This window comes from Nematolebias whitei, chromosome 9 (assembly GCF_014905685.2).
Source record: "Nematolebias whitei isolate Nwh7 chromosome 9, NemWhi1, whole genome shotgun sequence".
Taxonomy (NCBI): Eukaryota; Metazoa; Chordata; class Actinopteri; order Cyprinodontiformes; family Rivulidae; genus Nematolebias; species Nematolebias whitei.
The window spans coordinates 10,605,122-10,618,220 of record NC_056506.1 but is presented as its reverse complement, the minus strand read 5'-3'; the positions used below and the strand labels follow the sequence as shown (position 1 = coordinate 10,618,220).

Sequence of the window (13,099 nt, the reverse complement as noted above, 5' to 3'; positions counted from 1 at the left end):
CGGGTGAGGACGTCGCTCCATGAGCTAAAGTTAGGCTGTCCTTGAGTAGTTTTAACTGTTTGCGCAGCTGAAAGAGGACTTTTAGGTCTGGATCGGAATCCAGTTTGACTTTCGATGGAGTGTATTTGTCCGGGTCAGTCAGATACAGTATCATCGAGTTAATTACAGGATCATCCAACTTCTGAAGTTGGATGATGTCTGGGTCAGTTGAAAGTGACTTTTCATATTTTAAAAGAACTTGGCGAAGTTTGTCTCTTTCTTCATCAGATGTCAGAGTGTCGGCTTGGGCGACCACCTGTTCAATCTGTGATGAGACTGGTAAGGGTTCTTGCTCCATGGGGAGCTCCAACGAATCCTTTTCTGAGTCGTCGGACCTGTCTATGGGCAAGGCACCATAGGTTTGTGGTCCTTGGTCGACGCCATTGGTTGAGAAAAGAGCGATGGCCTGTGATGGTTTCGTGAAACATACTGGCCCAGCTTCTTGACTCGGTACCAGGTTATCTGGGAGCCCTCCCAGAACTGGAATGCCTAGTTCTAAATCATGAAAGTCAGGTTCTGAGTTTTCAGTTTGCGATGACTCGTCATCGTTTGTGTGTGAGTTTATCCCCCCTTCGTCCGATGAGGGGTTGTTGGAGGCAACAACAGCAATGTCTTGGTGTGTTCCACCGACCTCTGTAATGTTGTCATTCGCGCCTTCAGATTTAGTAGCGATCAGATCACTACATTGTGCTCCTGGTCGGGTTCCCATTTCAGCGTGTATCAAAGTGTCTAAAAACCTTTGTATTCCCTCTGTCTCTTCCGAGCTCAGAGGTTTAGGGCCTTGTTCCTTGAACTTTTGTGATTTTTTTCGCCTCGGGACGTTTCGTCCGAGGTGGGAGGCGGCTAGGTACGTCTTTTTGGGGTTCCTTTCCGGACGTCCCCTGATAATATGGGTCCTCTTGGATCCCATATTTTTGCGTCCTACGCATGTCCCATGTACGACAATCACGTTCATCCTCTGAGAGAGGAGCCTTTTTGTCCCAGCGTGCACCTTCATTACGTGGTTTATTAGTTTGAAAATACTGCCTTTTCTCGCCTGTTTTAGGAGGAGGTGGCGCGCGCCTTCCTTCCATTTCTAGGGAGTGGGGTTTAACCTTTATACCAGGAAACACCTCTATGGGCGTCTTAGCATGAGAACGTGCCTCAAACACATTCACAGCACACTGTTTAATCTCATTTATGGATTTTTCTCTGAAATTTGCCATAATTTGTACTGACATGCGTATGTCAGTGTGGAGATTTTTGCTGAAAACATATTTAAAATTTTCTTCTTCCTCCATTCCGGTTTCATTTCTGTAACCAAAATAAGCTTGGAAGATTCTTTTGTAATAGATTTTTGGATGTTCATTCTTTCCCTGCGTGACCTTGTCAGCGGCTGGGAAACCAGCAGGTCCCGTGCAGGGGTCGTACTCTCTGATCAAAGCTTCACACAGAAGGTTGTAATCCTTTCTCGTTGCATCAGGTAGACGCTCGATGAAGGTGAATACCTCTCGGTCCGAAGTGAACCGTATCAGACTGATCTTATCCTCAACCGTAGCATTAGGATAATCCTTCAATCTGAATTCGAGATCTTTCAGGTACGCTTTTGTTCCAGTTGAACCCATCGGTCCAGGTACAAAGCGTTGTACATATTTTGAGAGTTTTAGCAGAACATCCATTGAAAGAGGAAGTTGCCATGCACTCTGTTGCATGTTTTGTGGAGGAGACCTGTTCAGGTCTGTTCCTACCGCCCGAGATGAGGGTGGATTAAGAGCAGGATGTGCAACAACGTCTTTCTGAGGTGTTTGTGGGTGACCTGAACTCTGTCCACGGTCTTCTCTGAGTTCCAGACAAACTCGCCCCACGTCAGAAATCTTGTTTGTTGCTGCGGCCAGTTCCTCCTCACAAGCCTTCAGGCGTTCCTGCGATGACCGACATTCATGTCGTGAACGCACAACTTTTTCCAGTAATATCTGTTTATGCACTTCGAGTCTGTGCAGATCTTTCTTAAGCACATCTGTAGCATCCCTGGCTTCAGATAGTGATGCCTCAAGTAATTGTATTTTGCTGGTCATTGAATCAACTTCTGCACGTGCATTTTGCTGTAAGTGAAACATCTGTTCATAATGTTTCGTCATGAGGACCTCGTGTTCGCTCTAAATTGAAGGTAGTGATCTTCAATTTCCTGAGCAAACGCTTTTTCACTGTCTAACCTTAGTGTAAGGTCATCAGCTTTCTCAACAGCTGCATTGAACGATCCTTTCAGCAAAATTGCAATTTTAGCCAGCTTTTCATAACTTGACTTTGTAATTTCTGTAGAGGTCACACTTTCTGCAACCTCCTTCAGATTGTCCAATAACTCTTTTGGGTTCATGCTCTCTGCCTGTTTATCATATGGATGTAAGGAATCTGTCAGAAGCGCTAACGCATTCTCTAAACAGTCCCTTATCCCATACGGATCAAAGTCTTTTTCTAACACACCTGTCATGTTCATTCACTGTGTAGCACTTTATCTGTTTAAAACAGTTGCAAGCTTCAGATATTTTTACAGGTAAATAATTGTATTCAAATGTCAAGGAGTGTCACACTATTTTTGCCTTGGGTTTACACTAAAGTACTGTTATAAGTCACCTTATTCAAATGTGGGTACCTTTCTGTAGGTTTTACCCCAATTCATGAATATTTAAGTAAATGCTTCTATGCAGTGTTACTTGTATGTGCTTATTTTTCAACAGATTCTAGATTACCAAGCTCTTTTTAGTGTATTTTACTCTAAAGCACTGAATTTTTATAAACCTGCAATTTTTTCTTTAGTCTCACAGCAATCATCAGTTTAAAACGTTTTTTAAACCGTTCTGTTCCAGAAATTTGCTATTTTAACAGTTACTCATAGAACCAAGTGGTGAAAAGAAAAAGAAAAGTTGATGATGTGTCAGGATTAATCAGTCTTTCTTCAGAAAAACTGTTATTACTCCTGTCCTCCTGCAAATCTTCTATTTAAAATTAAATAGGAAGATGTATTTTTAGGTGGCAACTTAAACAGAAAAGTTTCTTTTTCCTGATAAGTTTACTCTTATTTAGTGATTTTGCAATTAAACGTGTATTATCTTTCAAGCAAAATGAGTAAACTTTTCAACTCTGTGAATATTTGAACCGTATCTTTTAAAAAGTTTCTAATTTTTCATTTTGTCCCTCCTTGTTTGAGGAATTCAGTGAATGAAAATGTCCTGGTAAATGCCTTTTTTTGCATAAATACCTCTTACTTTTTAAGTGCAAGATAACAGTGATTATTCAGCTAGAGGAAGTCTGTTAACTCAAAGTTCGTCTTACAGAGAGAAAAAAAACGTTTAATTTCACTAAAATACCTAAAACTGAAGTGAAACCGTGATCTCAAGTTTCTCCAGGAGGGGGCAGTGTTTAGCTTTCTACCAGCAGGAGTCTATGACGACTTCCTGTGACGTTCGGTTGACATCCTGTTTTTAGCCGCTTAGCTTAAAGTTAGCTTCGGCTAAACTCGGTTAAAATCAACATTTCTGAACGAATTTAAGCGTAAACGTGGCATTCTTTCAACAAGCACGACTTTTTAGCATGAAACATGAGTTTTTTGGGATATGTGGCAGCTTTATTTAGTGATTTTAAGCACGGCAAAGTTCATTTCCGACATGGAGGAAGTGACGTGACACGTCACTCATCCGGTCGTTAGCTGTTAGCTTAAAATTAGCATCGCTAGCGTTATTCAAAAACATCATTTAATGACGGATTTTAAACTCTAACGTGGCAAAATTTCAGCGAGTATGCTTCGAAGAACTTAACAGTTGATCAGAATACAGCTTTTAAAGCGTTTTTCAGCTTTAAAAAACAGATTTTATTCCCTATGAAAACGAGTTTCCATTTCCGGGTCACGTGACTGAAATCACCAATGACAGAGCGGCACGGGGGTGAGAGGAAATGGCGTAGGCACGTCATTCAACTTCTCAGCGAATCAGAGCGCTCCACAGCAGCAAATTCAACCAATCACGAAGCGTTTTTTCCAACTAGCATGTTAGATTAGCCTGAAATAAGTTCATCAACTTTTCGTCTTTTAAACTGTCAAAATGCACTTTTTCTGTTAAAAACTGTAACGAATCAATTCTGAGTTGCACGGAGTCTGCTACTCCGGTCTCAAAAACGTCTTTCTAGCTATTTAAACAACTCGTCCGAACTTTTTCAGAACCGAGCCGGTACCAGAACCGCGTCTGGACCGTCTTTAAACAGAATGAAGCGTTTCCACCCAAACCCAGCTTTTAGTTACCATAACAGGCGTACAATTTCAGCTTTCATAAAGACTCAATGACACTATTTCAGCTTTCATAACATCGCCAGCGTAACACAGCGTAAACATGCAGAGCCAAGCTCCAAGCGGCGCAGCTTCAGAGGCGTTTCAGCACAGCTGACAAACTGTTATTTTTCATGCCAACATGTAAAATCAATCTTTACACGAATACGCAGTCCATTTATGAACACGTGACGGGCCACCAAAAGTGGTACTAACGTACGGACGGGCCACCAAATGTAGATGAACAGATGCTCAGATATATTCATCAATTAACACGGATTCCTCATTTTTCTGGACTGAATAAAACGTGCATTGAATTTAATGAAATGCAAACGTGAGACGTCATTTATCTTTGACCCATCAAAATGAATGCGGTCATTTATTTACAGAATCAAAGTTTAACATCAAACATTTACAGTAATTTGGCAAATTATGAAAATAACAACAAAAGCAATCAATCAGGAAAAACCATACGGCCATGATTTTCCGTTGCTTCACCACAGACATTTATGAAAACTGTACAATTATGATCTTAATCCACACGGCGGTGGATGAGCACTTTACACAGACATTTCTAAATATCTGGAAGAATATCTACTTGAGAGAGGAGTTTAAAGATGGGAAGGAAGTTAAAGGGAGTAAAGGATGGTGTTTGAGGGAGAGTGTTAAACAGAACGGCACTCTCCGGGCTTTCTTCAGCTTCTTCCTTACAGTACACTTAGGTAGTGAAATCGACTCTTTTACCTGGAGATGTCTCAGGCGAGATTCCGTTTAACGCACCCTTTCAGCGTCTCCGTAGGATGCTGTTACTCGTCCGGAGTAGCGGCGAGATTCTGTCCGACACAAGCTCACCTCAGTGGAAAATGTTATAATCCCATGAAACTCGGAAGAGCTCTGTGGTCATGTCAGGGTCTTCCCGGCTCCCACAGCTACTGCACAGCGCTAGGACATATCAGAACTGTCCGCGCCGCCGAACTTCTCCAACCAACAGAACTGGGCTTCTCCACGCAGAACTGGACTCATCCCAACTCTCACAGAACCGAACAGAACTGAACAGAACTGAACAGAACTGAACTCTCACAGCACTCACCGAACTGTGTAGACCAGGAAGTACCGACATTTTAAAGAGCTCTTTTCCCTATTCATCAGGTTAAGTTCACTACATCTTGATGACATCAAGACTTGGATGGCTGCAAGCTTCTTGAGTTTTAACGATCAGAAGACTGAGGTCATTGTGTTTAACCCAAGCTCTACCACTGTCACTGATCCTGTAAACCTGCACTCCCTTCAGCCACATCTAAAGCTGTTAAGGTCTGTGGGTGATGTCAAAGGCGAACGGTTTGAAGCAAGAACTAAACAACTTGAGGTAAAAAACAATTATATTTATTGGTTCAGGTGTAGCAGGTAAACTCAAACTCAGGATGGATCCTCTGTGGGAATAGAGATGAGATTGGTGGTGAACGACAAATCGTCTTGATAGTTATCCAAAAATAAGCTTACTTGTCGTTGTTGTTCCAGGAGCATGAGAACAGGAGACAGGATCCGAATCCAATAATCCACGGTGGGGTCAGGTGAGTATATTAACGAGTGTATTTACAAAAATCACCAAGGGAGCCGGGGTGGAGGTGAGGAGAAACCAGGAACCAGGTGAGGCACACAGGAGTAAAGGTGGAGTAGGAGAAACGCTGCCGTCATGCAGGGAGACCGATAAGGAGCTTGAAGTCAGTCAGCCAGTAGTCACAGGAACATGGAGCTTGGTAGAACTTTGCTCTGGCACTGATCTGGAGTGAGGCTCCAGATTAAATAGCTCCTCCACCTGGTCCAGGTAATGAGCAGCAGCTGTGGAGAGATAATTAGAAAAACACAAACAACAGAGAAAGGAGGGGTAGAGGAGCCAACCTCTACTAAAGAAGTCGGTTACCAATCTTGAGGTATTGTTAGACTTGGACTTTAAGTTTAATAAGCAGATCATCTCTGTTCTACAAAAAAGCTTCTTTCAGCTAAGGCAAATAGCAAAGCTTAAGTCCGTTCTGTCCAGATCCAACCTTGAAAAACTAGTCCATACATTTATTACAACCCGGCTGGACTACTGTAACTCACTTTATGTTGGGATTACTCAGGCTTCACTTTCACGTCTCCAGCTCGTACAAAATGTAGCAGCTCAGCTACTAACAGGAACTTGCAGGTTTGAGCACATTATTCCGGTTCTGCCCTCCCTTCACTGGCTTCCTGTGCGTGTCAGAGTTGATTTTAAAATTCTCCTGCTGACATTCAAGTGCATTAACGGCCTTGCGCCATCATACCTCTCCGACCTTCTTCATCCTTATACTCCTTCTCGGGCTTTGAGATCATCAGACCAGCTGCTTTTGGCTGTACCAAAAACCAGGCTGAAGCTCAGAGGAGATCGAGCATTTTCAGTCGTGGGTCCTAAACTTTGGAACAATCTGCCCATCAACATTTGACAGGCCAACTCAGTCTCTGCTTTTAAAACTCTCCTAAAAACACATCTATACTCATTGACATTTAACACAGGGTGATCGGCTTTAGATCTAGTTCTTCACTGATGCTGATTCTGTTTATGCTTTTGTTTTTATTCCTATTTAACACAAGGTCATCAGATCCGATTTAGTATTTCATTGTTTCTGACTGAGTTTGCTTTTTGTTATTATTTCCTTGACTTTTGACACTACATGATGTGATTTAGTATTTCATTGTTTCTAATTTTGTTTTCGGTTTTATATTTTTATTCCATGTGCTGTAAATATATCTTGTTATTTTTTATTTGATGTTGTGATACTTTTGTTAAGCACTTTGGTAACAGTTTCTGTTTTAAATGTGCTCTATAAATAAATCTGACTTGACTTCTAAATCCAAACTAGCTTCGAAAGAACATTGTTTTTTTCCTCAGCAGCTAAGCTGCTCTTCATATCTTCCATGTTTACTTGTTGTGCTAAACGTCTCTGCCCACCTCCTGCAGAAGCAGGAAGGAGGGGAGCTCAGCTGAGGGGCTGGGTTTGTGTTCAAGGAGGAAGGAGTGGGGCAGAGTGGGAGAAAGAGATAGCAGGAGGATTTTCAAATATACAAATATATTGTTTTATATAGAGATAGTTTGAACTTTTAACGCAAAAAAAAAAAAAGATATTTTTAAAATATCGAGATATCGCCCAGCTCTAAGACTAGAGCAGCATAACTAAGGAACAACTCAGGAAACCCAAGCCGACCATAATTATAGGATTTAGCAAAAACGAAAGTCAAGCCCAATCTTAAAACTGGACAATGTGTCAGCCTCACGGACAGAAACTGGAATTTGGTTTCACAAGAGAGGAGCCTGATAACTGAAAGCTCCGCCTCCCAATCTGTTTTTGGAAACTCTAGGAACCGCGAGTAAACCTTCAGCCTGAGAGCGAAGTGCTCTGTTAGGAAAACATGGAACAATAAGATCTGTAATACAAGATGGAGCTACAAACCGGATTCCAAAAAAGTTGGGACACTAAACAAATTGTGAATAAAAACTGAATGCAATGCTGTGGAGATGGCAAATGTCAATATTTTATTTGTAATATAACATAGATGACAGATCAAAATTTTAATCTGAGTTAATGTAACATTTTAAAGGAAAAATATGTTCATTCAAAATTTCACATTTTTAACAAATCCCTAAAAGGTTGGGACAAGTAGCAATAAGTGGCTGGAAAAAGGAAATTGAGCATATAACGAACAGCTGGAAGACCCATTAACACTAATTAAGTAAATTGACAACTTGATTGGGTATAAAAAGAGCTTCTCAGTGTCAGTGTCTCTCAGAAGCCAAGATGGTAAGAGGATCACCAATTCCACCATTGTTGCGCAGAAAGATAGTGCAGCAATACGAGAATAGTGTCACCCAGCGTAAAATAGCAAAGACTTTTATCAACCTTTATTTAGACAGGTAAATCCCATTGAGCCTCGAGGACTCATTTACAAGAGAGACCTGATTTCAACAAAGAAAGATGACAACAATGGACAACAGCAACAACAATAAACAATTATAAAAAGTCATACTGCAGGTTTTTTTTTTTTTTTTTTACAAATAGGATGGCTAAAAGGAAAAGGTAACAAAAACAAACAAAAAAAAAAAACCAGCTAGATTCTAAGGCGAATGTAGAAAACAAAAAACAGGAACATGTCTGCATTGGTCCCTGCCAGGAGTCCAACAGATTCTTAAAGCCACTTAGAGAGGTCAAGGTCGAGAGCTTCAAATCTTTTTATAGGATATTCCAGGAAACAGGAGCAGAGTAGGAGAAGGCCCTTTTGCCTAGTTCAGTCCTCATTGAGGGATCTTTGCAGGTAATAATGTCCTGAGAGCGCACTCCGTAGCTGCACTCACACAGAGACATGTAGGAGGAGATGTATGAAGGCAACAGACCAAGAAGTGATTTAAAGATGAAAATGTACCAGTGAGAGAGTCTGCGTGAAGTTAATGATGTCCAGTTAACCAGTGAATACAGCGTGCAGTGGTGGGTATGATAATCACAGCCAGTTATGAATCTTAGTACACCATGATAGACAGCATCCAACATCTGCAGGGTGCTTGTAGGAGCGTTCATGTAAATAATGTTACCGTAATCAATGGAGGGAAGGAAAGTCACAGAAACAAGGTATTTTCTAGCATTCAGGGTTAGACAGGATCTGTTTCTGAAAAAGAAACCCAGTTTAACTTTCAGTTTCTTTACCAAGTTTTCCACATGGAGCTTAAAAGAGAGATGTGAGTCGACCAAGATACCCAAATCTTTATAGGAATCAACAAACTCAATGGGGACACCATTTGAGGATAAAATCGGAGGAAGAACTGCTGGGACCAACTTCCTATTTGAAAAAAAGCATCCCTTTGGTTTTGTCGGCATTTAGGACAAGTTTGAGGCGGAACAAATCTGTCTGGATGTAGTTGAATGCAGATTTCAAAAGCTGGAAAGCCTTAGCAACAGTTTTAGCTCGCCAATAAACAACTGTGTCATCAGCATAGAAATGTATGGATGCATTAGGGATGTTTTTACCTACATTATGTATGTAAATTGTAAAGAGGGTGGGTCCTAAGACTGAGCCTCGTGGTACACCATTGTTGACTGTTAAATAAATGGAGGAAGTGCCATTATGTTGAACACAATGCCTCCGGTCTGAAAGATAGTTAGAGAACCAACCAATGGTGTGTTCTGAGAAACCAATTTCTGAGAGTTTATGACACAAGATGTTATGATCCACAGTGTCAAAAGCTTTAGAGAGGTCTAAGAAAAGTGCAGCACAATAATCCTTAGCTTCCAGTGCTTCAACAACATCATTAAGAACCTTCAGTGAAGCAGTGGTTGTGCTGTGTTGTTTCCTGAAACCAGATTGATGTGGAGGTAAGATGTTAAATGAGTCCATGTAATTTTTGATTTGAGAGTTTATCAGTTTTTCTAGAACCTCGGCTAAAATGCAGAGTTTAGAGATTGGTTGATAGTTGTTCAATGAGGTGGGGTCACCTCCCTTCAGCAAAGGAAGAACAAAGGCTGTTTTCCAATTGTCTGGGATGGAGTTTTGTCTTATGGAGAGATTGAAGATGTGGGTCACAGGGACTGTGATGATATGAGCAGCCAGCCTTAAGAAATAAGGTGGAAGTTCATCTGGACCTGCAGATTTTTAAAGATTTTTTAAGGTATCATCATCAGCCATGCATAACATCATCAAAAGATTCAGAGAATCTGGAGCAATCGCTGTGCGTAAGGGTCAAGGTTGTAAAACTCTACTGGATGCTTGTGATCTCCGGGCCCCTTATCGTCACTGCACCTGAAACAGGAATGCCACTGTCAAGGAAATAACAGAATGGGCTCAGGAATACTTCCAGAAAGCATTGTCAGTGAACACAATCCACCGTGCCATCCGCCGTTGCCAGCTGAAACTCTACAGTGCAAAGAGGAAGTCATTTCTAAGCAAGCTCCACAAGCTCAGACGTTTGCACTGGGCCAGGGGTCATTTAAAATGGAGTGTGGCAAAATGGAAGACTGTTTTGTGGTCAGATGAGTCACGATTTGAAGTTCTTTATGGAACACTGGGACGCCATGTCGTCCGGACCAGAGAGGACAAGGATAGCCCAAGTTGTTTTCAACGCTCCGTTCAGAAGCCTGTATCACTGATGGTATGGGGTTGCATGAGCACTTGTGGCATGGGCAGCTTGCATGTCTGGAAAGGCACCATTAATGCAGAGAACTATGTTCAGGTTCTAGAACAACATATGCTCCCATCTAGACGTCATCTCTTTCCGGGAAGACCCTGCATTTTTCAACACGATAATGCCAGACCACATTCTGCAGCAATCACAACATCATGGCTACGTAGGAGAAGGATCCGGGTACTGAAATGGCCAGCCTGCAGTCCAGATCTTTCACCTATAGAGAACATTTGGCGCATCATAAAGAGGAAGGTGTGGCAAAGAACGCCCAAGATGATTGAATAGTTAGAGGGCTGTATTAGACATGAATGGGAGAGCATTCCTATTTCTAAACTTGAGAAACTGGTCTCTTCTGTCCTCAGATGTCTGTTGAGTGTTGTAAGAAGAAGGGGGGATGACACAGTGGTAAAAATGGACTTGTCCCAACTTTTTTGGGATTTGTTGACGCCATGAAATTTGGAAACAACAGATTTTTCCCTTAAAATGATACATTCTCTCAGTTTAAACTTTTGATCTGTAATTTTTGTTCTTTTCTGAATAAAATAATTATATGTTGGCACCTCCACGTCATTGCATTCAGTTTTTATTCACAATTTGTTTAGTGTCCCAACTTTTTTGGAATCCGGTTTCTAGGTTGCTGTCGAGAGCTTTGTAGCTTAGAAGTAGGATTTTGAATTCTATTCTGGATTTGACAGGGAGCAAATGTAGAGAAACTAAAACTGGAGAGATGTGATCTCTCCTACTAACTCCAGTTAAGACTCTGGTAGCAGAATTTTGTCTTAACTGAAGACTTTTTAAAGAAGTATTTGGACACCCATATAATAAACCATTGCAATAGTCCAGTCTAGACATGACAAATGCATGAACCAGTTATTCTGCTTCATTTTTAAATAAGATGTTTCTATTTTTAGCGATATTACGCAGGTGGAAGAAGGCAGTTCTAGTAACATTTTTAATATGGGGATAAAATACATGTTCTGATCAAAAATAACACCAAGATTTTTAACATTAGAACTGGAAGCCAGATTGATGCCATCATAGGAGGAAGAAAGACTGAAAAGTTAATTCATAAATAAATAAATAATAAATAAATTTTTATTTTATAAAAACCAGCACCTTAAAATAAAAAAAATTTAAACTGATTTCAAATTTGGGTGGCAAGGTGGTGCAGTTGTTAGAGCGTTTGCCGCTCAGCGAGCAGGTCGCCAGTTTAGAACCCTGCCTTTTGTGCTCCACCTTTCTGGGTGAAGTTTGTATGTTATCTCCGTGCTGCGTGGGTTTTCTCCAGGTACTCCTTTTTCCTCCCACAGACCAGAAATATGCATGTTAGACTGACTGGCAACTCTAAATTGTCCCTAGGTGTGAGTGAGAGAGTTAATGGTCGTTGGTCTCGTTTGTCTCTATGTGTCTCTGTGATGGACTGGAGACTGCTGAACGTGGATAACAGTGATGCCCACAACCTGAAATGGAAGAAGCGGGCAAAGATAATGAATGAATGGATGGATGGATTTGCAAATTCTCTGTTTTAATTCTAGATACAAATTTCATTGTGCCTAAGAAGTAAAAGATAAACAAAATAACAGGTATCTAATTATTCCTCTCATAAATTTATTTTATACAATCAAAATCTTTATTTTCCTCCTTGGAAAATTTTAAATCTTTCAAGCATAAATATTCAAAACTACTGTACTTTGTTTTGTTCTATCTCTTGTATGAGTCCATGTAGGAGTCTCAGTACATTTGTTCAACAATTTGAGTATTATTGAGTATAGTTTTTATTCAGTTAGTTCCCGAGTGCTTTAAATATCAGTTTATCGTAATAGTTATGCTTTTTGTGTTTTTTTTTATTTTTATTCTTTTTGCCTAGTTGATGGAAGTAAGAAGAAGGTGTATGATCCACTGAAATCTGCAGAAGGCATCCAGGATGCTGGATGGGAAACCTACTGGGGTAAGGACAAAGAAAAGTAAAATTATTTTTTTCAATTTTCTTACAGTTTTAGACCAGTTAACATAGGACTGCGTATGTAAATGTCAATTCAGATTATTAATTTTATAAATGACCCTTTGTCTCTTTGTGTCAAGAATCAGCTCCTACCCAAACAGTCTAGATAATAAAAAAACATTCAACAGTGATCTTTTTTTTTTTTTTTTTTTTTACTGTGTTGTTCTCACTTTGGTAAAGGCTGTCACGCTAATGTTTTTGATAGCTTTTGCCAGTGTTTATAAATTTTGTCCAACACTGACTCAGTCATTCGCTGAAGATGGAATTAAAAAATTCACTGGAACCCTCTTTTGAATGTATGCATACGGTATTGCTAAAGAGTTGATTGAATAAATTATTCAATATTAATAATGATATTAATAACAACAATAATAATAATAACTTATTCATAACGCTCCTCCTCTGTCTGTTCCGCACACGCCTCTTGCACACCTAGCCCCCTCACTTCTTTGGAACATTAACCCTTTTTATTTTATTAGCTTTTATTTAACCAAGTAAATCCCACTGAGATCACAGGTCTCTTTAATAAGGGAGGCCTGGGCTTGAAGGCTGCCCAGCATGCATGTTTTTGGCCTTGAAG

The 13,099-nt window shown here is 40.4% G+C and overlaps 1 protein-coding gene across 1 annotated transcript in view; it reads left to right on the top strand.

Moving 5' to 3' along the window:
- Window positions 1–13,099, top strand: part of tgs1 (trimethylguanosine synthase 1) — a gene marked incomplete in the record, with an annotated part of 304,266 nt that overhangs the window by 125,875 nt on the left and 165,292 nt on the right. Inside the window, 1 exon segment of the mRNA XM_037682064.1 lies at window positions 12,385–12,465. Coding sequence (XP_037537992.1) covers window positions 12,385–12,465 — 81 coding nt within the window.